The 24,871-nt window shown below is 45.8% G+C and overlaps 1 protein-coding gene across 4 annotated transcripts in view; it reads right to left on the reverse strand.

The window, feature by feature from the left end:
• The window catches only part of DNAH17 (dynein axonemal heavy chain 17), a 12,633,448-nt gene that overhangs the window by 7,413,540 nt on the left and 5,195,037 nt on the right, over nt 1-24,871 (reverse strand). For all 4 annotated transcript variants that reach the window (XM_078653923.1, XM_078653924.1, XM_078653922.1 and 1 more), the window contains one exon: nt 2,527-2,683. In XM_078653923.1, coding sequence (XP_078510049.1) covers nt 2,527-2,683 — 157 coding nt within the window. The remainder of the gene's footprint in view (nt 1-2,526; nt 2,684-24,871) is intronic.

Raw genomic sequence — 24,871 nt, forward strand, 5'->3', positions numbered from 1 at the left:
TATTGTAATGCGTAGTTAACAAATCTCCGGAGAAGAGTTTTGAATGAATTCCATGTTTTTAAAGTAATGCGTAGTTAACAAATCTCCTGGGCGGGGTTCATTGCCCACGGTTAGTGCTAATGGGCTGAAGCTCACAAAAGCACCAATTGACGGGTTATTTTCAAAAGCCTGTTTTATTAACAACAGCAACACTACCACCAATACCACCACCACCAATACCATCACCTCCAATACAACCAACAGTGCCACCACTACCAATACCACCACCACCACCAATACCGCCATCAAACCTACTACCAATACCACCACCACTGTTATCACCACCAACACCACCACCACAAATACCAATACCACCACCAACAATGCCACCACCTATCCCACCACAAATACTACCTATACCACCAATACCACCAACCACCACCAATACCACCACAAATACCACCACCAATACCACCACAAATACCACCAAAATCACCACCACCAATACCAATTACACCAATACCACCACCAAAACCAATACCACCACCACCACCATTACCACCACCAATCCAATACCAACACCACCAATCCAATACCACCACCACTACCAATACCAATACCACCACAACCAATACCACCACCACCAATAACACCCCACCAATACCACCACCAATACCACCACCACCACCACCAATACCACCATATTTGTAAAGAGCAATATCGCCCACAAGGGTATCCTGACGTTGATCAGGTGGGTGTGCCTAACCATGCCTATGGTTAATAAACTGTGATATGTTCTCCTATGATGCAGTCTTATAAGTTGTTCTGATTTCAGAATATGCTTTTTCTCTTTTTTGCACCTTTTCCGAGGGAGCTTGAGGCACACTCCTTACTGATTTGTCTCTTAAAGGGGTAGTATCTTTACCTTGGCAGGATGTAGGGGACTTTAACCTCCCTATCCTTCAGGGTTTTGACGGCAATGTATGGCAAAATCTAAATTAATTGAGTTTGCAGTCCGATAATAAACAGTCAATCCATTTATCATGCAGATCTTTAGTATAGACATGATTTTCCCCCACAGGTATGGCAGGGTCTATAGAGAGTTTTCATTGATGTTTCCTCCATGGTTAACAAAATGGCACTCCGAGTTTCACAGAATCTCAGAGACAATAAATCCTTCAAGGAAAACGGCCAAAGAAATCGGAAAGAACTCCATGATGGCATGGAAAAAAAGGAATTGAAGGATGATTTCCAATTCGTGGGGAGAAGTGAGCAGAGCTCAGAAGAGAATCCATACATATAAATGACATGTGGTAGAAATTTGAGGTATGGTGGTCTCCACGGGGAGTGGAGCTTTGAGCAACTTCACCTCATAGGTTGGAGTTTGGATGTTTTCGAAAGAGGTAGTTGGGCTACCAAAGAGTCAATAATTTCTATTGGGAGACAAAGTAGGCTTTCACCTGTATGACTGGGAATGATTCAAGCATGTGATCTAATGTTGAAGAATGAGTGCATTATTGAAATGCAAAATAGTCTCTCATGCGGTACAATCCAAGCATTCAATTTAAGGTGGACTGATTCACCCAAATAGTCAATAGCATTACAATGTAAGTGCAATACTACAAACGGCTGAGCAAGGAGGTGATTGACAAATTCTCAAGCCTATAGCTGAAACAGTGTAATCGAAAAAAGCCAATGTGCAAAGCACATTGAGCCAAAGCCCACTGTAAATTAGAAACAGTAGGTCTGCACTGTCAAAACTCAGTCCTAAAATGGACACATCCCTGTACTCAGCAATCCTAGACACTCGATATACTAAGCAGTCCAGATCACAGTAGACAGAAAAACAATCTGAAGAAACAGCCAGAGACAGAAATAACGAAATAGTAGTGTTGCTGACCACTCAAAAGGGCAGGGTCAATTTTATCTTCAAAAAGCTGCTGCCAGCTGGCTCTTCTTCCTCAATTTTATTTACCTTTTTCTTACTGAAGTTTTCACAAAAAAAGGTTTGCAGCCTCATAACTTTTATTCCAGAGATGTTTCTGATAACTGACTAGGTTTCAAATCAAATAAAATAAAACATTTTTTTTCAGTGTAACCTGCAGACAGGCACATAAATAAAAAAGGCTTTACTCAAAGAGTGATAGTACATGTTGTAAATTAAGTCTGATATGCTGCACATGGAGGAGACTATTACGTACTTATGACTATCATTAATGATCAGCGAATGGAGAACTTAACAAGCAAAGAAGTAGACACTATGTCAATTGTTAAAAGTGGTGCTATACCATCTACGACCCCGGCAGCCTTTTCAGACAACTAAACTTTGCATTTATGGACTTGCACTTTCACCTATGACATGAGGTTTATTCAATGAAATACCATAGCATTCATATTACTTTTGGCGAACGCTCCAGCACTGGCTTTGAGTTTCACACGTGGCATGGAGTTAGCCATGTGTATATATTTATGAAGACTGGTGCTGAGAGACCAATATGTGAATGAGGGATAAGGCTTCGTGAAATATATGTAATCCTTGCTTCGTACCTTGTAATCCATTTGCTCTGAGCAATTGAAGACGTACACCATAATTCCTAGAGCTCTTCCCAAATCTTTGGTGGTTTCTGTTTTGCCAGTACCAGCTGGCCCTGCAGGAGCTCCTCCCATGATGAGGTGAAGTGACTGAGTGAGCGTGATGTAGCATCTACAACAAAAGACAGTGTTAATTGAAGACATGAATATATTTAGGCAAATTTCATACTTAAAAGCATGATGCACACAGATGCCAAATAACTCCATGTCCTGTATAATTTAAAAGTAAGGGGTGTAGCGCATTAATTACTAATGTTGGGAGAACAACGCTGTAACAAGAAGGAAAGGGGTTGCTCTATTCAGTCACTGATTAAATATTACACCAATGTCTACTGATACCTGGACATATTTCTAGTTCCACCACTATTTCTTCTTTTAAAACGACTCCCTATATTTATATAATTTACTCGATTTTATTAATTCAGTGCTTGTATTTATTTTTACATTCAACTGTATACATTTGGATTACTCCTTTCAAGTATTCTACCGCTACCACCTGATTAGTTTCAAAATTTGCTTTAATAAAAATGAATTACTAAAATATAGGACCTACCAAATATTCAGAAATGTAGAAAAATGTATATATCATAGTTTGAGGGTGGTGGCCAAGTTGGTGGTTTGATCGGACGCAAAGATCGGTGGTCCGAGCAAGGCCCAAAACCCTGGTCAATCTGTGAGTCACAACCAGCAAATCAGTTTCTGTCTGAGTTTCCGTCTAGCCTACATCGCCTGCGTCCTGCCCTGGTTCCACTGTTGATCATGCACATTCGAGTGTCCCATGGAGGTCTGCCTATTCAACGTACGGTAGCTGAATTGGATTATGACCTGACAATGCGCCCCTGTTAGCCCACGAACATGAGTGTCACGGGGGTACCCGTGCATGGGATACACTGATCTTTGGTGTATGTGCTGGCAGTTGTGCATGGGAGATTGTACAACTCCTCGTGTGCAGTAGCCACATCGAGGGGTTGTATGACGTTACAACGCATACTTTTACAACGCATGCCTTTACAACAAATTTTTTACAATGCAACATCTTTTACAACGCATTCCATTACAACGCATGCCAAACAACGAATTTCCAAAAACTACCATTACAACGCATACTACCATTACAACGCATACCATTACAACGCATGTTTAGTAAGTATTGGATAGTATAGGGGTAAAAATTACTATTCTAACTCCAGAGGGTGCAACCGTAGGATAAGTGTTGGATAGTGTAGGTTTAAAAATTACTATTCTAACCCCAGGGGGTGCAACAGTAGGGTAAGTGTTGGATAGTGTAAGGGTACTATGCATTGTAATGGTATGCGTTGTAATGGTATGCGTTGTAATGACTGCGTTGTAATGACATGCGTTGTAATGGATCTTGCGTTGTAAAAGTTTCGTTGTAATGGTAGTGCGTTGTAAAAGTTGCGTTGTAAAGGTTGTTTCCCCTTCGAGGTGCTCTCCTATTGGTCTGTGTTGTGGATTGGTGAAACGGTGTGGACTGAGCACATCTGCCAGGACCAGTTAATGGATTGGCTCTCCCTGGTGTTCCTTGAACTCCACAACGACCTACTCTTGGAACAGATTGCCCATGAAGCTGCACTCGCATTCATGGACGAGTAACTATGTTCCTGCAGCCACATCGGATTTCACCCACAGCACAGGTCCCAACACCTTGTTTCATCTTGGGGAATGCTCACATATCCCACCACAAGTGGACATGTCTGCCTTCGTCTGGACTCAGAATGCCTGTGCGTGGAATTATACGTGTGTACACACACCTGTGCAAGGTGATGCAGTTCCATGGGCTGAGCAACACAGCGTTGTTTGGCAATGTTCCCAATTCAGACATTTTGCTGGGTGGAGAGTACACACATGGCAATGTAGCACGACATGTGACCTTGTCGGGCCGTTTCACCTGCTCACTGTCAGCAGAGCAGAGCAGACAGTTGGCGCAGTCCCGTGGTAAGCACTGTGCAGATCTCATGGGCTGTGAGTCGTGTCCCTGACACCGGGCAATGAGCAGACGCCAAACATCACATGACTCATCCAGCAAGGCAAGGTGGGCTGAGACCATTGCCATCCATAATGATTTGTGCATATTTTTGCCTCCCCATTTTCTGCACCTCAACATATTTCCATGCTGCTTGTAAGTGTCTTAAGCATTTCCCTGCATGTTGTGGCCGTTGCCTTGTCCGTACTAACACGCACATGTAAATAAAGGCTATGCAACTTCACTAGTGTCCAACTGTAATGAGTGTTGATTAGATTGACAAATCGTGTGCCTCAATGAGCATTGTCCGTACACAGGGAGGGACTGACTGACGCATGTAAAATGGGGGTGGGTCCCTTCTGACAGCTCCACCTCTGTGAGCCAGACATTGTGTTTGGGATAGTTGCTGGCAGACCTGTGTACTTACGTGTCTTCAGCAATGTGAGTATGGTGTCCAACCTCTGCGCATGTGGAGCAATGTTAAACATCAAAACAGACTGTGTCCACACAGATGTGTTTGAGTAGGTATGCAAAGTGATGTTCTGTTGTCACATGTGATGGAGGACACCACTTCTGGCTTGCTACCAATTTTGTCATATCTACACAAAGCCCTATTTAATACATGAACGTGTGCCTAAGTTGGGGGGTTGCGAAATTGTTGTTCGTGTGCAATGAGGTCACAGCTAGTTCACACCTTTACAGTCATCTAATTGGCCATGTGGCTCATTTACCAGGGTGTACCTTTTTGTGCAATCAATGTCCCTACATCAATCCATTACTTTCATGCTTGAGGGAACATAGACATGACACATCTGTGTGATTTCAAATGTTTTATTCACTTTCTGGTGGATGCCGGAGCTGGAGCTGTACATGGCCATGCCAAGCCCACATTACATGGTAGCCCAATGGTGGACCAACCAGAGTCCTTTGAGGATTGAAAAGTGAAGTGGAAGAGGGAGAGTGCAGTCCACAGCAGGTATGCTGTGTAATTGGCAACCAGTGAAGATATGGCATTCCATGTCGGGGTCCAGGTGAATGTCGCAGAGTGTTCCGGGGGACAGTGGGAGGTGTTGTCCCATGGCATGATGCATAGGGCTGAACCAGGCAGGGACAGGCCATATGGCAGGGATGGATGCTACTACCTCCTTCCTCACACAGTCAATATCATCCACATCTTACTCCTCTGATACTTATTCTGTGTCCGGTGTGTCAGGTGTGTGTGGTGGTGTTATGGCTGCATCACTGTGTGCCACTGACACATCAGGGTGCGATTGTGATAGGGCTGCATCACTGTGTGCTACTGACACATCAGGGGTTGGAGATGTGTGTGTTGAAGTTCCTGCTGCAGTGATCTGGGACAGGCTCAGTGGCAGCAATGGTAAGATGAGGAACTGCAAGGCATGGAATATCCCAGCTACATCTCGCTGGTGTTCAGCCGTGGCAGCCATACTTCCAACCTGCATCGGCTCCATGGTCTCCATTGTCCTGCGCATCTGTGCCAACTCAGTGCTGTCATCGCTGGTGCCTATCTGACTAGACAGTTCTTGTATCCGAGTAATGGCCCTAGCGATGTCAGCCAAGGATTGTCGGGGAGCATGGTGCAGACAATGGGTGTCCGTTAGGGACTGTAAGTGGTCCCTGATGTGACTCAGATACCCACGTATGATTCAAAAAGGGGGGTGGTGATGGACAGAGTATCTGAATTAAGCAGAACACTCATCAGGATTCAAGCAAGCCGGGCCGAAGACGGCTGTGATGCCAGAAACCGGTCCCCGGAAGCTTGTTTCCTTTCCAGTGAAGAATTGGCTTGGTAGTTTGGTCTGCCCTGTTCCCATGATGCACTGGGCCAGGGACAGACTAATTTGCATATAGCCAGGTTCTGAACTGGGATGGTGCAGTGAGCTAAAAAACGGTGATGGATCAAGCCCTGATCTGTTGACTGGGTAGGAGTGTTCTGATTAACTCAGATACTCTGTCCATCACCACCCCCTTTTTGAAATTATTTTGGCCACCATGAGTGTGGAAGGTTATGCTCAGACATGAGTCCCTTGCTCATTGCACCATCAGGATTCAAGCAAGCCGGGCCGAAGACGGCTGTAATGCCAGAAACCGGTCCCCGGAAGCTTGTTTCCTTTCCAGTGAAGAATTGGCTTGGTAGTTTGGTCTGCCCTGTTCCCATGATGCACTGTGCCAGGGACAGACTAATTTGCATATAGCCAGGTTCTGAACTGGGATGGTGCAGTGAGCTAAAAAACGGTGATGGGTCAAGCCCTGGTCTGTTGACTGGGTAGGAGTGTTCTGATTAACTCAGATACTCTGTCCATCACCACCCCCTTTTTGAAATTATTTTGGCCACCATGAGTGTGGAAGGGTATGCTCAGACATGAGTCCCTTGCTCATTGCACCATCAGGATTCAAGCAAGCCGGGCCGAAGACGGCTGTAATGCCAGAAACCGGTCCTCGGAAGCTTGTTTCCTTTCCAGTGAAGAATTGGCTAGGTAGTTTGGTCTGCCCTGTTCCCATGATGCACTAGGCCAGGGACAGACTAATTTGCATATAGCCAGGCTCTGAACTGGGATGGTGCAGTGAGCTAAAAAACGGTGATGGATCAAGCCCTGATCTGTTGACTGGGTAGGAGTGTTCTGATTAACTCAGATACTCTGTCCATCACCACCCCCTTTTTGAAATTATTTTGGCCACCATGAGTGTGGAAGGGTATGCTCAGACATGAGTCCCTTGCTCATTGCACCATCAGGATTCAAGCAAGCTGGGCCGAAGACGGCTGTAATGCCAGAAACCGGTCCCCGGAAGCTTGTTTCCTTTCCAGTGAAGAATTGGCTTGGTAGTTTGGTCTGCCCTGTTCCCATGATGCACTGGGCCAGGGACAGACTAATTTGCATATAGCCAGGTTCTGAACTGGGATGGTGCAGTGAGCTAAAAAACGGTGATGGATCAAGCCCTGATCTGTTGACTGGGTAGGAGTGTTCTGATTAACTCAGATACTCTGTCCATCACCACCCCCTTTTTGAAATTATTTTGGCCACCATCAGTGTGGAAGGGTATGCTCAGACATGAGTCCCTTGCTCATTGCACCAGCAGGATTCAAGCAAGCCGGGCCGAAGACGGCTGTAATGCCAGAAACCGGTCCCCGGAAGCTTGTTTCCTTTCCAGTGAAGAATTGGCTTGGTAGTTTGGTCTGCCCTGTTTCCATGATGCACTGGGCCAGGGACAGACTAATTTGCATATAGCCAGGTTCTGAACTGGGATGGTGCAGTGAGCTAAAAAACGGTGATGGATCAAGCCCTGATCTGTTGACTGGGTAGGAGTGTTCTGATTAACTCAGATACTCTGTCCATCACCACCCCCTTTTTGAAATTATTTTGGCCTCCATGAGTGTGGAAGGGTATGGTCACACATGAGTCCCTTGCTCATTGCACCATCAGGATTCAAGCAAGCCGGGCCGAAGACGGCTGTAATGCCAGAAACCGGTCCCCGGAAGCTTGTTTCCTTTCCAGTGAAGAATTGGCTTGGTAGTTTGGTCTGCCCTGTTCCCATGATGCACTGGGCCAGGGACAGACTAATTTGCATATAGCCAGGGTCTGAACTGGGATGGTGAAGTGAGCTAAAAAACGGTGATGGATCAAGCCCTGATCTGTTGACTGGGTAGGAGTGTTCTGATTAACTCAGATACTCTGTCCATCACCACCCCCTTTTTGAAATTTTTTCAGATACCCACGTATGGCATTGAGTTTGGCTACCACGAGCTCGAAACTCACCCGCAGCTGATCAGCCATCTCCTCCTGCCACCCCAACACACGGCGTTGGAATTCCATGTGTTGTTCGGGGGGTCCTGGGAGACAGCAGTGGTGGTGTATGTTTCCTGCTGTGTGGTCTGCGCAGGGGCGGAGTCACCTCGAGACAGCTGGGCTGCCCTGCTCCTGGGGGTGAGGTGCCGAGGCTGTCCATTAGCCGTTGGAAGGTGTCTGAGCATATGTGCTGGTTGTCCTTTTCATCATCACTGATGAGATTTGTGGTCTGCTCTGCAGTAGGTGTTGATTGTCCCTCGGCAATGTAAAGGGGAGATGCAGGTTAACAGAGTGTCCCATGTATGTTGACGCTTTGTAGATTTTTACATACAGACTGCATGACAGTGTACATTGTGACTGTTTTTGTGGAGCTGGCTATTTAATTGCAGACAGTGGGAATATCGACTACTTGACGGATGTGTGTTTTTACTCATACATTATCATCTCACAGTGCCATGCAATGCCAGAAGTGAGTGGCCAATTACTACGCAAAAGCGGAACCTGTTGTGTCCTCTGTCCTGTGGTGTAGGTGTTGCACTTTGTACCACATTGCCGTCAATGTTGATGTGCAGTGATTGCTATGTGTGTGTGCTGCATTGAGGGAGAGTCGCCCCTGCAGCTCCGATTTCACCGACCCTTATCCCTTTGAGGTGGTGTGCCTTTGACTTGTGTGCTTTTCGGGGCCGGAATGTTTTTGACTTGGGTTATTTGTGCTCTTGGACAGATTTTGTGGTCTTGTGCATTGTTTGTCTGCTGATGTGTAATGGACATCATGGGTTGTAGGTGCACGTGGATGTGTCAGAGTGTGACCTGCTCCTTTACGGATGTGATCCACACTGGCACATCCCAATGTCGAATCGTGCAACATGTCAATTATTTTGACTGCAGCCATGCTATCGGTCATGCAGTGTCACTTGCATAGTCAGTTTGACTCACAGAGCCACTGCTTTTCTGTATTCTGCACATGTGCATGGCTAGGTTATGGCGTTGATGATATGGAGGGCGCCCCTTTTGTGCACATTGTGGACGGGGTCCTACTTGGTATTTCTGTGTGTGCTGCAGTGTGCCAAGGGTAACAGGGTCATGTTCCACTATCATTGTGCGTGTACAGCATGCTACACATGATTGTGCATGTGTGCCATTGTGGCCATCTCCCCCGTCCCCCCAGTCCCTGGTTGTTACTCATCCTGCTGCTGTTGGGTCAGGTTATATCGAGCTGTGTCCTGACCCCAAACTCCTTACATGGTCTCCACACTGGTGACTGTGGCCACCATTTCCTCCTGCTCATCCAGCTCCTCCTATGGCGGAGGACTCCCACCTGCAGTCGCCTTTGCTGCCCTCCTGTTGGCTGCAAGTTTCTGTTTGGTCTGGCTTTGCACATCATGCTGTTGTATGGCGTTTTAGATTCCAAATTAATTTTCTCGATTCATTCCCTTCTATAGGTACAATTCGCATTGCCCTTATATAGGCATAGAAATCAAGCCCTTATTTAGGCATAGCCCATACTAACCAAATACAGGCATGGCTACTTCCATCCGTTCACCAAACGTCACAACGATTTCTTGGAAAACCAGACTCTTAAGCAGAAGGGACTTGCCCTAGCCTGGATATTGGTTTCTCCAAGAAACTCATTATTATGCATGAACAACTATTCCTTAGGAGTTCATCCATGACGTTTATATGCCCAACTTTATGTCAAAGATGGCATTCCTAAACACCTTCAAGGTATAAATATACCTTCATATGGCAAAGCATGTGTGATTCGGTGCAGTTCGACTACCTACTTGCCCAATGCAGCTCACTACAGCAAGTGCCGAAGGAAGCCGACTCTCCAGCTGACGCACAGATCGGAAGCTATCCTCCTCTGCCGAGAATCCAGCTCCAGTGTTTCTGACTCCCCTTGAGGGTTGTTGGGAACTCGAGTCTGAGACAGAGATACCCACCTCCTTCATTCTAAGGTATGGAGCTGATTAGAACCTAGAGAAACCTTTGGCAATTCTTGGCAAAAAAACTAAACCTATGCTAAAAACCACACTTGCTTCCTCCCTCGTACTAGACCTAGGTTAGGTACATTGGGGTAGGCGTATTTTAGAAGCACCAGTTGAGTATTTTAGCCTGTGTTATTTATGTATACATTTTTATATGTCATAGCACCAGACAATACTATTACAGTATTATTTTATATTATTGTTTACGCTGTACGCATTATACTTGGCACTCTGTCTAACGATTGTAGCAGTTCACCTCTCTTGCAAGAGAAAGAAGACTGTTCAATAATCCCCTTTTATTGAAACGCCTGTCTTTCTATTTTCTCTGCAACTCTGTAGAAACGAAGCATGCACGATTGACTGAGTAAAATAGTTTTCTATTGTTTCCACGACTCTGAAGATACGTTTTATTCTTGGGTAACAAAGATGTCATGTTTATGCGGCTGTCATAAACTAATCCCTTCTTGTGTATTCGAGAACGTTTCTCGTGACCTCCGAGCTAGCTGGCACTCACAATTAAGTTTAGTATCTTTGATAGAGACATACTGACCTCAGTCCTAAGTCATATTTATAGGGTATATTATTCCAATGCGCAGAGCCTATTGGGAATATAGGAACTACACTACCTGCCGCCCAACGTTTGGTAAGGCACTAATTTAACGCTTGATACTAAAGAAACTCAGTCGTGCTTTTCTCAGAGACCCCTCTTTCCGTAATACTCCAATAGACATCTGGAGTGGGTAAAGTGAGAATATCCGCCATAGCTGAGTAGGACGAAAAATCCTATGTATTAGATTTTTGGTTTGTTCAACGTTGACGGATACAGTGTTTCAAAATATTGTGCACCTTATCTTTGCTTCCTTGAAACTTGCTCTGCAAACTTTCAGTCAAGAAAATGGCCGACGAAGATAATCCCGGGGCCAGTGGAGCTACAGGCAAGAATGCCGTACAAACTTTAAACTATACAGGTTTCCAAGAAACCGATGAGGATGCTATAAGAATTCCTATAAATTTAAGGAAAGCCATCACTATAAAACTTATAAAAAAGGGCCTAACATCGAGACGTGGTAGGATCGTTTTTGTGATAGAGGCACATGAATATCACCAGACAAAGGTATTCTATTTATGGATGGTCTTCCCAGAAGCAAATCCAATAACACATGTGTTTCACTTCTACAAAGATGATGAACCACCAGAGGATACTGAAATTCCACTCACATACCGGGAGCATGAGCTCTGGTTTAAAGGTGCCCTAAAACATTTAAATCCCATTACCAGGCTCGGTCCACTAGGTAGACCAGGAGCAACATGGCCAGTCTTAGCCAGCTATACACCACATCCTGACATTAATAAAATGACAGATGTAGAATTACGAGCTCACTTAAAAGAGTTACTAAAAATCTATAGACAATTGGTTCAATATGACTCTGACAGTACAACCTGCAATAATGATTCTACAACATACCCCTCACCAGGGGAATACACTAAAAATTACACCACAAACTCTACACTCAGTCATTGGTAAATTCCATTCTGGATAGCTAAAAAAACTTACTCAAATCAAAGCAGTATTTCCTAATACTAGCCCTCATGAGAAACACAGAATTTTAACAATCTGTTTACCAATGGGGATCACACCACATCTGGAGGACTGCACCACTGGGGTACAGTCTTTGCTGCTATCTACACTAAAACACATGGTGTTCCGTCTATGGCGGTAATACATGACGTCCTGAAACAGATTCAAAATGAATACGGGGCAGAGCCTGCTTTAAATTTAGGTATGAAACTACTCAACAATAATATTAGGGAATATTAAAGGTGAAGCAGCATCCGTGGCGACCCGACAGAAATTAAAGGAATTTGATGTAACTGAGCAGCCACAAGAACTAGCCAGAATAATTGAAAAATCCTATGAAGAATTAGGCAGAGACAGTTTGGGTGGGAAACCAGTTAAACCCAAACTGTCTGAAAGTCGTGAAAAGGTCTTTACTAAAAACACTCCTACTCCGTCTAAAAAGAAGTAGGAAAATAGCGAACAAAATTCTAAAGAGAAGCGTTCTCATTCCCGAGGTAGGTCTCCTCAAAAGGAGCCCGCTGAAAGGAGGTATAACCTCAGGAATCGGGATAATTTGAGAAAACCTGATAGCTATCAAAATACTGATACACGATCCTCTCGTACCTTTCAGACTTCGTCACAGAAATCCAAAAGAAGAGGACTGTCACAACACAAGGAAGAACGTGTGAAGTCCAAAAACGATCAACAAGTTCAGAAAAACAAGAAACCTCAATTCACCAAAAAGAAGGTAGCAGGTCTAAAAATCAGACATGCCAAGGATCTTGAGGACACAACTCAAGAACGAAGAATAGGCTGAGACAAAGTTGGACAGAGCAGCAGAAGTCACTATAGCTCGCAAGAACTTGAAGGATCACCTGGAGTCAGTGGAATTAAATGAATTAATTCAAGTTGAAACTGCAGATACCAGGGTTAGTTCTCCACATAAGTTATATGAAATAACACACCGGTTGGAGGGAGACATATCAAGAAAGATAAGAGCACTCTTTTGGGAGCGACTTTCAAAGGGTTATGACATTCTTATAGCTGAACAAGACTGGCCACCGGAATTTGTCAGGGAGTGCCCTTCTCTAATCATATTCCAATTCATTTAAAATATACTTATGCCAAGAAATGGGCAGTTGTCCAAGCCCTTGCATTATACAAAAATCATGTAGGATGGGATGAGGATTCTCCTCACCATAAAATTCAGTTAAAAAATCAGCCAACTGCACAAAGGCAGTACCCAGTTATGCAAGAAGCTACAAAACAGGTCAGAGAGATCTTAGATCAACTTGAATACCAGGGGGTGATTGAAACTTGCACCTCATCAATGAACAATCCTTTGTTTCCTGTCTCCAAACCAGACAAGACATTATCGTCTAGTTTTGGTTTACAGATATCTAAACTCTGTTTGCAAAACATTTGCAGAGCAAAATGCACACAGTACGGCATTAATGAATAACATTGTGCGTAAAAAATATAAAACAACATTAGATATTTCTAACGGTTTCTTCTGTCAAAACATTGCAGCAGAAAGTAGGTATTTGACCACTTTCTCAATTATTGGGACACAGCGTCACTTCTGTTGTCTTCCTCAGGGATTCAAGAATAGTCCTGGGTTATTTTCAGCAAGGGTAACAGAGTTACTACAAACTTATGATGATGAAGCATTGTCATATGTGGATGACATCTATCTAACATGATGACTTGGATAGGCACTTGAATGGGGTGAATACAGTTATACTTGGATTCGCCTCTGAGGGTTAAAATTTCAATTTAAAAAAATCTGGGATAGCCCATCTCAACGTCCTTTTTCTAGGATATGAATTATCAACTGAAGGCAAAAGCCTGGCAGCCAACTTTTTAGAAAAATGTGCGCTACTCCAACCTCCAAAAACCCTGAAAAACGTAGTCGATTCTAGGTTTCCTGAATTTTGGAAGAACATACATTCTAAATTACGCAGAAAGGGTAAAACTTCTCTGTGAATTAATCAAACCTGATTTCAAAACAGTAAATTGGACACAAAAACGCACTGAAATTTTGCGTTTATTGCAAACAGACATGTTAGCAACTTACCATTTGCAAACACGTGTAAACTTAGTGATCCGAATCATTCCAGGACAATGCGGATTCACTTACTTAACTTTTAACGAAGGTGAAAAAGTACCAATTGCATACAAATCACATTTGTACACACAAGCAGAAATGACCTTCACTTCTACAGAAAAAATTCTGACAGCTGTTCAAACTGCGGTAGCAAAAGAGAGAGCCCTCGCAAAGGGTAAGCGCATTATGGTCGTTACACTTGTACCTGCCTTAGAGGCATGGACAAAAGCGAGCATTCCAAATGCTAAAGCTTTACATCTGAGATGGATACAATGGGTTAATTCTCTTGCTGTGTTCAGGTTGAAGGGAATGAAACAAAGTAACGTGTTCCTGAAGCCAGCCACCACTGAAGAAAAAACCGACCATCCCAGAAAGGCCTGTCTGGATTCCTAAACTTGGGGATCTAGTCAGATCGCGGACAAGAAGTAATTTGGGCCTTCTTACAGACAACCAGTACCTGTCCTAGCAATCCACAGATCAAGATCAGTATTACCTTGCTGGTAAAAAGGAGAACACGTTTGTGTTTATCGACCTGGTCAAACCACATCATGTGGCCGATAATAAGCAGTAGGCCGAGTGGACTCCGCCAATGTAGCAGACGCCCAGCTCTAGCTACTATCCAAGAGGTTCAAAATGAGAGACTCATCGCCTTTAAAGAATCTGCAGTGCGAAATGAAAGACTAAGCAACAAAGCTATGGAACTTGTACCTCTTGAGACCCAAATAACAGTTCGTCAAGAAACGCCTGTCTACAACAAGGTAGCATCTGACTACACAAATGTAACAAGTGATCCTGAGGTTCCAGCGATTTCAACGAATCCTGATGCAATCCCAACAATTGACAGAACTGCCTCTGGCTATTTCATTAATTTTGATACTTTTTCAGAGGATTCCAGCGAGCCTGAAACGATGCCAGTAAAAAGAACTTTGAAAGAACAAGCAACAGACCATTTTCATCACCTGGAAAAGACTTATCTGGTTTCACCATGGATTGAACTTTGGATTGTGTTAGGTGTGCTTTTTCTTCCACTTTGGTTGATTCTAGTAATAACTTTGGGAATGCCGATAACTGGAAGATATTTCAAAATGGACACAGCAAGTAAGAACATCAACTTACTCCTCAAGCCACACAAATCATCTCATCGTGAACAAAGAGACATGTCATCAGTGAACATCACAGCCGTTCCTATACCTGGGGGTATAGCTTGGGACAGAACTGACTATGACATTTTTGACCCGTCGGAGCTGTTGAAGATTCCACACTTATTCAAGATTTCATTAAGTGACTTTGTTTAATCTAGTACCTTTTGTGATAATTGGGACTTCGAGACTGTTAATATTATGATGTGAGACCTAGAAATGCATGAGGTATTCCTAGGTCTCCTTTGTCAGGGTATAAACTTACACGGGGCCTGTGATGGTTCATCTAACAATTTATCCTGCCACCTAAAAGGTAATCATGGGCGAAATCTGCGAAATCGCGGTCCCCGAAATCGTGTGAAAGCGAATTCGCGATCCGCATAATTCGCGAATTCGTGCGAAATTGCGAATTTTTGTTTTTTTGCATGTTCGCGGGGCTTTTTGCGTGTTCGCAGGGCTTTTTGCGTGTTCGCGGGCCGCTTGCATGGTGAAGTTACCCATGCGGTCGTGTATGGGCACAGCACCCTCTGGTTCATCACTGCCACCCTCTGGTTCATCACTGCCACCCTCTGGTTCATCACAGCACCCTCTGGTTCACCACTGCCACCCTCTGCTTCACCACTGCCACCTTCTGGTTCACCACTACCATCCTCTGGTTCATCACTGTCCCCCTCTGGTTCATCACTGCCACCCTCTGGTTCATCACAGCACCCTCTGGTTTACCAGTGCCACCCTCTGGTTCATCACTGCCACCCTCTGGTTCACCACTGCCATCCTCTGGTTCATCACTGCCACCCTCTGGTTCATCACAGCACCCTCTGGTTCACCAGTGCCACCCTCTGGTTCACCACTGACACCCTCTGGTTCACCCCTGCCACCCTCAGCTTCAGCACTCACCACTGTCACCCTCTGGTTCATCACAGCACCCTCTGGTTCACCCCTGCTGCCACCCTCTGGTTCATCACTCACCACTGTCACCCTCTGGTTCACCACAGCACCCTCTGGTTCACCACTGTCACCCTCCGGTTCACCACTACCACCCTCTGGTTCATCACTGCCACCCTCTGGTTCATCACAGCACCCTCTGGTTCACCAGTGCCACCCTCTGGTTCATCACTGCCAACCTCTGGTTCACCACTGCCACCCTCTGGTTCATCACTGTCACCCTCTGGTTTGCCACTGCCACCCTCTGGATCATCACTGCCCCCTCTGGTTCATCACTGCCACCCTCTGGTTCATAACTGCCACCCTCTGGTTCACCACTGCCACCCTCTGGTTCATCACTGTCACCATCTGGTTCATCACTGCCACCCTCTGGTTCATCACAGCACCCTCTGGTTCACCACTGCCACCCTCTGGTTCACCACTGACACCCTCTGATTCACTCCTGCCACCCTCAGGTTCAGCACTCACCACTGCCACCCTCTGGTTCATCACAGCACCCTCTGGTTCACCCCTGCTGCCACCCTCTGGTTCAGCACTCACCACTGCCACCCTCTGGTTAATCACAGCACCCTCTGGTTCACCACTGTCACCCTCTGGTTCACCACTACCACCCTCTTGTTCACCACTGCCACCCTCTGGTTCATCACTGCCACCCTCTGGTTCATTACTGCCACCCTCTGGTTCGCCACTGCCACCCTCAGGATCATCACTGCCACCCTCTGGTTCATCACTGCCACCCTCTGGTTTGCCACTGCCACCCTCTGGATCATCACTGTCCCCCTCTGGTTCATCACTGCCACCCTCTGGTTCATCACAGCACCCTCTGGTTCACCAGTGCCACCCTCTGGTTCATCACTGCAACCCTCTGGTTCATCACTGCCACCCTCTGGTTCATCACAGCACCCTCTGGTTCACCCCTGCCACCCTCTGGTTCACCACTACCACCCTGTGGTTCATCACTGCCACCCTCTGGTTCATCACAGCACCCTCTGGTTCACCAGTGCCACCCTCTGGTTCATCACTGCCACCCTCTGGTTCACCACTGCCACCCTCTGGTTCATCACTGTCACCCTCTGGTTTGCCACTGCCACCCTCTGGATCATCACTGCCCCCTCTGGTTCATCACTGCCACCCTCTGGTTCATAACTGCCACCCTCTGGTTCACCACTGCCACCCTCTGGTTCATCACTGTCACCATCTGGTTCATCACTGCCACCCTCTGGTTCATCACAGCACCCTCTGGTTCACCACTGCCACCCTCTGGTTCACCACTGACACCCTCTGATTCACTCCTGCCACCCTCAGGTTCAGCACTCACCACTGCCACCCTCTGGTTCATCACAGCACCCTCTGGTTCACCCCTGCTGCCACCCTCTGGTTCAGCACTCACCACTGCCACCCTCTGGTTAATCACAGCACCCTCTGGTTCACCACTGTCACCCTCTGGTTCACCACTACCACCCTCTTGTTCACCACTGCCACCCTCTGGTTCATCACTGCCACCCTCTGGTTCATTACTGCCACCCTCTGGTTCGCCACTGCCACCCTCAGGATCATCACTGCCACCCTCTGGTTCATCACTGCCACCCTCTGGTTTGCCACTGCCACCCTCTGGATCATCACTGTCCCCCTCTGGTTCATCACTGCCACCCTCTGGTTCATCACAGCACCCTCTGGTTCACCACTACTACCCTCTGGTTCATCACTGTCACCCTCTGGTTCACCACTGCCACCCTCTGGTTCATCACTGGCACCCTCTGGTTCATCACTGCCACCCTCTGGTTCATCTCAGCACCCTCTGGTTCACCATTGCCACCCTCTGGTTCACCACTGATACCCTCTGGTTCACCCCTGCCACCCTCAGGTTCAGCACTCACCACTGCCACCCTCTGGTTCATCACAGCACCCTCAGGTTCACCAGTGCCACCCTCTGGTTCATCACTGCCACCCTCTGGTTCACCACTGCCACCCTCTGGTTCATCACTGCCACCCTCTGGTTCATCACAGCACACTCTGGTTCACCACTGCCACCCTCTGGCTCACCCCTGCCACCCTCAGGTTCAGCACTCACCACTGCCACCCTCTGGTTCACCACTGTCACCCTCTTGTTCACCACTGTAGATTATGGGGGGGAAAGCACACCTGCCCAGCCTCAACTGAGATGAATTAATTTGGGGCTGGTTAATGTGTCACTGAATTTGTGCTTCAAGTCTGCCACCTGCTTCCTTAGCTGTAAGTGCTTCCTGTTGCAGTTATTTTTTTACAGGAGCATTGTGCCATACTTGTAACTATTCTCTGACCCTGCTTTGAGGGTCAGAGCAGGGTCAGAGAATAGTTGCAAGTAGGCAACTGAACTCTGGAGGGTCCCCTCAGGAAGCACTACAGGGAATGGTTACAAATTAGCTTGAACTTTTGTACCTGCTAAGTGCTTTCAGTTTTCCAAAAATCGTTTTTTTGCCATTTCGCGAGATTCGCGGGGCGCGAATTCGTGCGAAATCGAACTTGCAATCCGCGAATTCGTGCGAATTTGCGGCTTTCTTTTTTTGGCGTGTTCGCCCATGTGGTCGTGTATGGGCGCGGCCATCTTGTTTGCGTGACGTGTTTCCGTTTCCGGGCGCTAGTTGCATGCTCGCGTCGTATGCGGCGCGCGATTACGTGTTCGCGGGCGTTGTCGCGTGCTCACGGGGGAAATATCGTGCGAACTTACCCACGCGGTCCTCTATGGGCGCGGCCATCTTGTTTTTCATTCACTGCTATGGTTTTGGGCATGCTACCTTTCTATCCTTCTTACATATTTGTAATCCTATGTTTTTTGAACTTTTTTTGCTTTTTTTTGCTTATTATCTCTCTCTTCAATTTCCTACATCTATATTTTGTGTTTTTTGTTTACTTTTTGTTACCTACTTTATTTCTTTCGCTCTCTTATTTTTTTTCACACCTATTCTTCTTTCCTTCTTCTTGTGCCCAGGACCATGGCTAAGGGAGGCGACAAGGGCAAGGGGAAGGGCCCAGCACCCCGTACCCGGCTCCCTTGCGGGCGTTTGAGGGGGGAGGAAGTCCAGGCCAGGGAGATCTTCTCTGCGGTGGAGGTGGCCGCCTTGATGGTTTTTGTCCAAGTCCACTTCACTAAGACCGTGGCAGCAGGTGGGCAGATTGCTTCCGGTTACGGCCTCCGGGAGAGTCGCTAGCTGTGGGAGAAGGTGTGCCGGCGCATGTATAAGGAGTCTGGGGTCCGGTGCACCTACCAGCAAGTGACGCACCGGTGGAGTAACATCCTGTACCGGGAGCTTGACATGCTCGACCTGCTAGAATTGGAGATCCCTGGCCTTGGTAAGTAGTTATTTAATAACTACTTTTTTTCCTTCTGCTCTGTTATATTGCTAATATATTTTTTTCCTGAAGAGTACGAATGCTGCTGATTCGATTACATTGCAGGTAAATTAATGTTTAAATAGCTTCTGTCATTGCAGGTGCTCGCCTGGTTATTAGCGTTGCTACTATGCTTACTTGTTTGCCACTTTTTAGTCATTTGAGAGCATTACTGCGTAATGCTAGAGACAGTAGACTCAAGTCTAGTCCTTCTTTGTACTCCTGCTGCTGCCACTTTGAAGAGATAGTGGTGGATTTATACGTTGAGTATATTATTTATTACTTGTTATAGGACATTTGTTAGTGGTCTGCAATCATGATGACGGACTGTGTCTGTTACGCGACGTCTCATGCTGCTGAGTGATGGCAGTCGTAGTATAACCTTTTTGTTGTTGATGTAGTTAGTGAATTACATAACTTTCCTATTAGACGGTCTGCGAATCCTGCAATACTGTACTACTATCCTCCTAGGTGACCAGATCAGATGCAATTGATGTTAATTTGTTTCCCCGACATAATTTTAGATTGATTACAAAGATATCAAATATTTCCAAAAAAACAATCATCCATGTTGTGTTTCTTTATTTCATCACCAGCACCTCCCAGGGGCAAGGCGCCGGCGGCGACAGAGACTCCGGTGGCAGAAGGAGGAGAGGATCCGTCCCTTGCAGGCTCTTCTGCTGGCCCCAGTAAGTTGTTCTATTGTTATATTAATACTTATACTTCCCTAACTTTTACAGCTCCTATTCATTACAAACTGGTTCCTAATAATTCTATGTTTTACAAAATAGTCTTTGATCTTCTTCTAATGTAGACTACTTTCTACATTCTTATCCTGCCTCTCCCATCACTCTCTGTGCTACTACTATTTACAATTATGAGTCGGTCTGTGTAGGTAGTTAAGCTTGCCCATTCGGCAAACGGTGTGAAATAAAACTCTGATACAGCAATAGCTCTAGGCACTGAGTGCAGTCCTCTGGGTTGCCCTTGCTGTCCATTCCAGTCTTCTTAATGTAAGTGCTTTGACAATTTCCAACAACAAAATGTCATTGTTTACACCAAGTAAAAGGTAGCAGTTGCCTTTTTGATTTGAGAGGAGCACATCCCATACCGCTAGTGTTTCAGGGACTATTCTGCACACAAAGAAGTATGGACAAGATAAATAGGACATTGTTGATGATAGGTGCAGTTCAACTTTCGACATACCTAAGTCTGAACAGACGTTAAACCCCCAATCCCCTGACCGACTATCTAGAATGTCTGACCAATGATTTTATGACCCAGAAGAACAGAAGAAGACTACCTCCGAGTCCCGGCCTATCTGAGTCACTAAAACATGACTGCCAAGTGCAGTAGTTCAAACCTTTCCGCTCACTCACACGTAGACAAAAACCACACAGTGTTTGCTAGTTTTAAAGTTTTATTTTCAATTAAGAAATGAAAACATTATTTCTTTATGTTTAATAGCGTAGTATTCTGATGGATGAAGATGACGTTAAAGTTTAAACAACATTCCCATGAATGAAATTAGTATGACTCAAAATAATAATAGTTAGCAGACACTTGAAATTATTAGAATAACTGTGCGGGAGCACCCACCTTCTTTAATGTACTTAAAGTACTGCTGGTGATGACTTAGTAGTAGTTGGTAAATCGTCTGGCAGAAAGGCAATGGAATCTTCTTTCTGTAATGAGAAAAATGGTGCACGTTAAGCAAGCATTCATCAGTTGTCATAAGAAGAAGTGTAGCATTTAATGGAATAAGCATATAAAAGGTTAACACCCTCCCCAAAACAGTTACTTTTTTTCAATCCTAGTAATAAAAAATGTGTTATGTAACATTTTCTTCCATTACGAGACAAAATAGGGGGTTGTGTATGGCATCTGAAAATATGACATGTTTTTCCTAGACGTCACAACATCTGATGCGGCACAGATGACCACCAGTGCCGGGGCCAGCAGTGCGGAGGGGTCCACTCTGGATGCGGCGGCGCCAACAGGAAGAGCTGGGGGGGAAGACTCAGCGGCGGCGGACGGTGGTAAGTTATTATACTCCTTACTTATTGAATTTTTTTGGAGTAGGCTCGCAAAGGAGTGTATGGTGTACTGTACAGTAGTACACAGTACACTAGTATAAGTACACCATACTGTCAAGAACATTTACTAATTTAGAACTACTTTTTGGGCTATCACGGAGAAGACAGTCAACCTTGACTTTTAATAGCATTAGCGGTGGTACTTCTCTGGTAACCAATGGCCCCCTCTATTTCACTTCAACTCAGCTGGTACATTTTTATTGTGAAGCCAAGTCATATCAGATGTAGTTTAGGGATGTGAAGAACGAAAAGTTAAAGAAGGGTGAAACGAAGGACGAGCGACTCTTAATATTTATGACTGTAAAGAATGGTTTTGTTGAATGCAATTCAACATAAGAAGACGGCGGTTTCCAAAATATAATGAAAAGGGTGTTAGTTGGTTGTTGACAAAAATAAATTTTGGTACATTTGAAACATTAAGAAGAATCATAGACGTACTTTGGAAGCCTGGATGTTATCTTCTTTATCCTCCTCGTCGATATCAGAGGTGTACGATGTAGTAGAGCAGACGCTGATTGGATGAAGTATGGCCAGTGGCAGTGCCACCCCTATAGAAAAGTAAGACATTCCTATCCCCACCTGCATGTACTGCTTAAAGTACTGCGAGTCTGCATCATCATGGCCTGTGTCTGTATTTCTTGGGTGAAAGCTGAGTAAGCTGCCATTATGGCGGCTACCACAAGTTCACATACCAGTAATTTCTTTTGCAAAACAAGAGAAAAAAAGTAAAAAAGGCCTTTTTTTTAGTACTCTCTGCCTATGTATGTAGTTGTTGAAAGCTTTATTTCGATATTCAATTGTATCTTAAAAGCATTACATATAATTGGAAACTGCAGATAAACAATACAAATGTCTCATAAGTAAAGAACAAGTAAAAATGCCGTTTTATGCATGGAATAAATTAGTTAAAACTAGATTAAATTGAAATAGACAATCTGTTTTTGCGTAGTATCCAAGACCATTTTAAAAATTTGGAGACACCACAAACTATGGGAGGTGAAGTGTCAGTTAACAAAATGCGTAGCGCCACCAAGTGTTCACGTGTCCCAAGGCGTTTAAATAGGGGTTTCAGCCAGCACCTCCTTGGTCGAATATAGTCTGGTCACTCAAAGAGGATATGCGCCACCGTCTCAGGCCTTGTTGGGCAAAAGGCAGAGAAGGGCGATAGCTGCACTGGCGTTTTCCATCGGGATAAAAAGTCCCCAATCGGGAGAGTGCCTATTCTAAACTTGAAGTAAAGGGCCCTATCAGCTGGCATGGTGATCAAGTCCAGATAGGGTTCGTAGGCCACCACGTCCTTAATTCTAAGAAATGCTGCGGTCGAATTGCAGTGGCGTGGGTTACCAATAAGTTGGGAGGAGACCCAGTCCCAATACAGTTTTTTCAGGATAACCTTGGGTGGGGCAGATTTTGTAACCCAACAGTCTCCCAAGCCCAACTCCCCCAAGAGGTTTTTTATCTCCCTCAGCCACTTGATCTTATGCCAGCCCCCCATTTCCATCACCTCAGACAGCCCGTCAGCATATGATTTTAGCTCTGGAACCCTCCACAAGCGAGCCCATAGTAGCAACGGTCGGAGACGAGCCTGGTCCTTGATCGGCTTGCAGCCCATGTCTAAGCATACCGGGACTGTGGGAGTGCTCAAGGGGAGAGCAAGTAGGTCTTTCAAAAATTTGCTCTCTGACTTGGATATGGACTTCAAGTTACAAAGGCCCCATAGCTCCGCCCCGTAAAGTGCGGAAGTAACTCCTCTTGCTTTATAAATGTCAATTGCGGGTGCCACACACTGTTTGGAAGAGGCGCAATACTCCCTTAGCAATGCACCCCCTACCCTTTTGTGGCTGAGGACCATCTTGTTGATATGCGACGTCCAGCTCATAGTGTCGCACAGGCGTATTCCCAGATAGTCAAACTCAGACACTTTCTCAAGAGGGACAGAGTTCAAGACTGGAGGGTGTCCTGGTTTCCGCGGTGGATGCATAATTAGGTATTTAGTTTTATCCACATTGATCACCAGTCCCTTTGCCAAGCAAAAATCCTGGAATCGGGTCAAAAGCTTCTGGAGACCTTGTGGAGTCTTGGCGATGAGGAGGGTGTCGTCCGCAAACAACAGTGTGGGGATCCGTACGCCCCCCAGGGAGGGTGCGTCCGCCGGTTCTTGAAGCAGGTGCTCTACCACACCATTTACGTACAAAGAAAATAGGGTGGGAGCCAGCACACAACCCTGGCGGACGCCCCTACACACCGGGATCCTTTCGGTCGTTTCCCCATTCTGACCCCACCGCACCTGGGCATAATTATCAGTATGGAGTTTTATCAGGAGCGACAGAATGTAGGGAGGCAACCCAAGACCCTGCAAGACCCTCCAAAGTTCCTCCCTGGGAACCAGGTCGAAGGCTGTCTTTAGGTCGATGAAGGCCAAATAGAGACTGCCCTTTCCCAGCTCCACCACCTTCCAGTGCAGAAGCATTAGTCTGAAGACTTGTTCTATAGTGCCCGTTCCTGAGCGGAATCCTGCCTGGAAGTCAGATAAGATACGGTTTTCATCCACCCAGTGGAGGATCCTCCCTAGAATCGCCTTCCCCGCCACTTTTTGTGTCGAGTCAATCAAGCTTATTGGCCTGTAATTCCCTGGGTTTTCCCGACATCCCTTTTTAAATATGGGGACGACCTCCGCACCCTTTCAAGATTCTGGGACAGGTCCACCTTCCATGATGGCATTCAGAAGGGTGGAGATCACAATGGCCCATTCAGTCGGGTAAGCTCTGAGTAAGTCCCCTAGAAGCCCGTCTGGGCCGGCTGCTTTCAAGCGTACCACGGACTTTATTACATTTGCTACCTCCTGGACAGTGAAAGAGTCAAGGATACTATCCCATCCCATGATGGAGGGTAAAACTGGCTCATTAAGGGGTCCTTCTGCCGGGGAATATAGAGCCCCAAAATAATTGGACCAGGTCTGGGACAGGATGGTACAAGTCCTCAGTGTGTCATCGGGTCGGGTCCTAGATCCCACCAGGTTCCAGAAGCCCTTGGCATCCTTACCTTTGCTGGCGGCCAGAAGGTCCGCCCAAAACTTTTCCTCCCATTCTTTTTTTGCTGTTTGTAGACTCTGGGAGTAGAGCTTCCTGGCCTCCCTATTCTTTATTTGGGATTTTGACTTAACTGCTTCCACCAACATTTTCTTCCTTGCCCTGCAGTTATGGGTATACCAGCCCTGTCTTCTCAATGGCCTTGTTTTAGCCCCCTTATGCCTAGTTGGGGCAATAAACAAGTTGCTTAAGGCCTTGGTCAGGTCGCAGAACTTCCCG

This window comes from Lissotriton helveticus, chromosome 7, assembly GCF_964261635.1.
Source record: "Lissotriton helveticus chromosome 7, aLisHel1.1, whole genome shotgun sequence".
Taxonomy (NCBI): domain Eukaryota; kingdom Metazoa; phylum Chordata; class Amphibia; order Caudata; family Salamandridae; genus Lissotriton; species Lissotriton helveticus.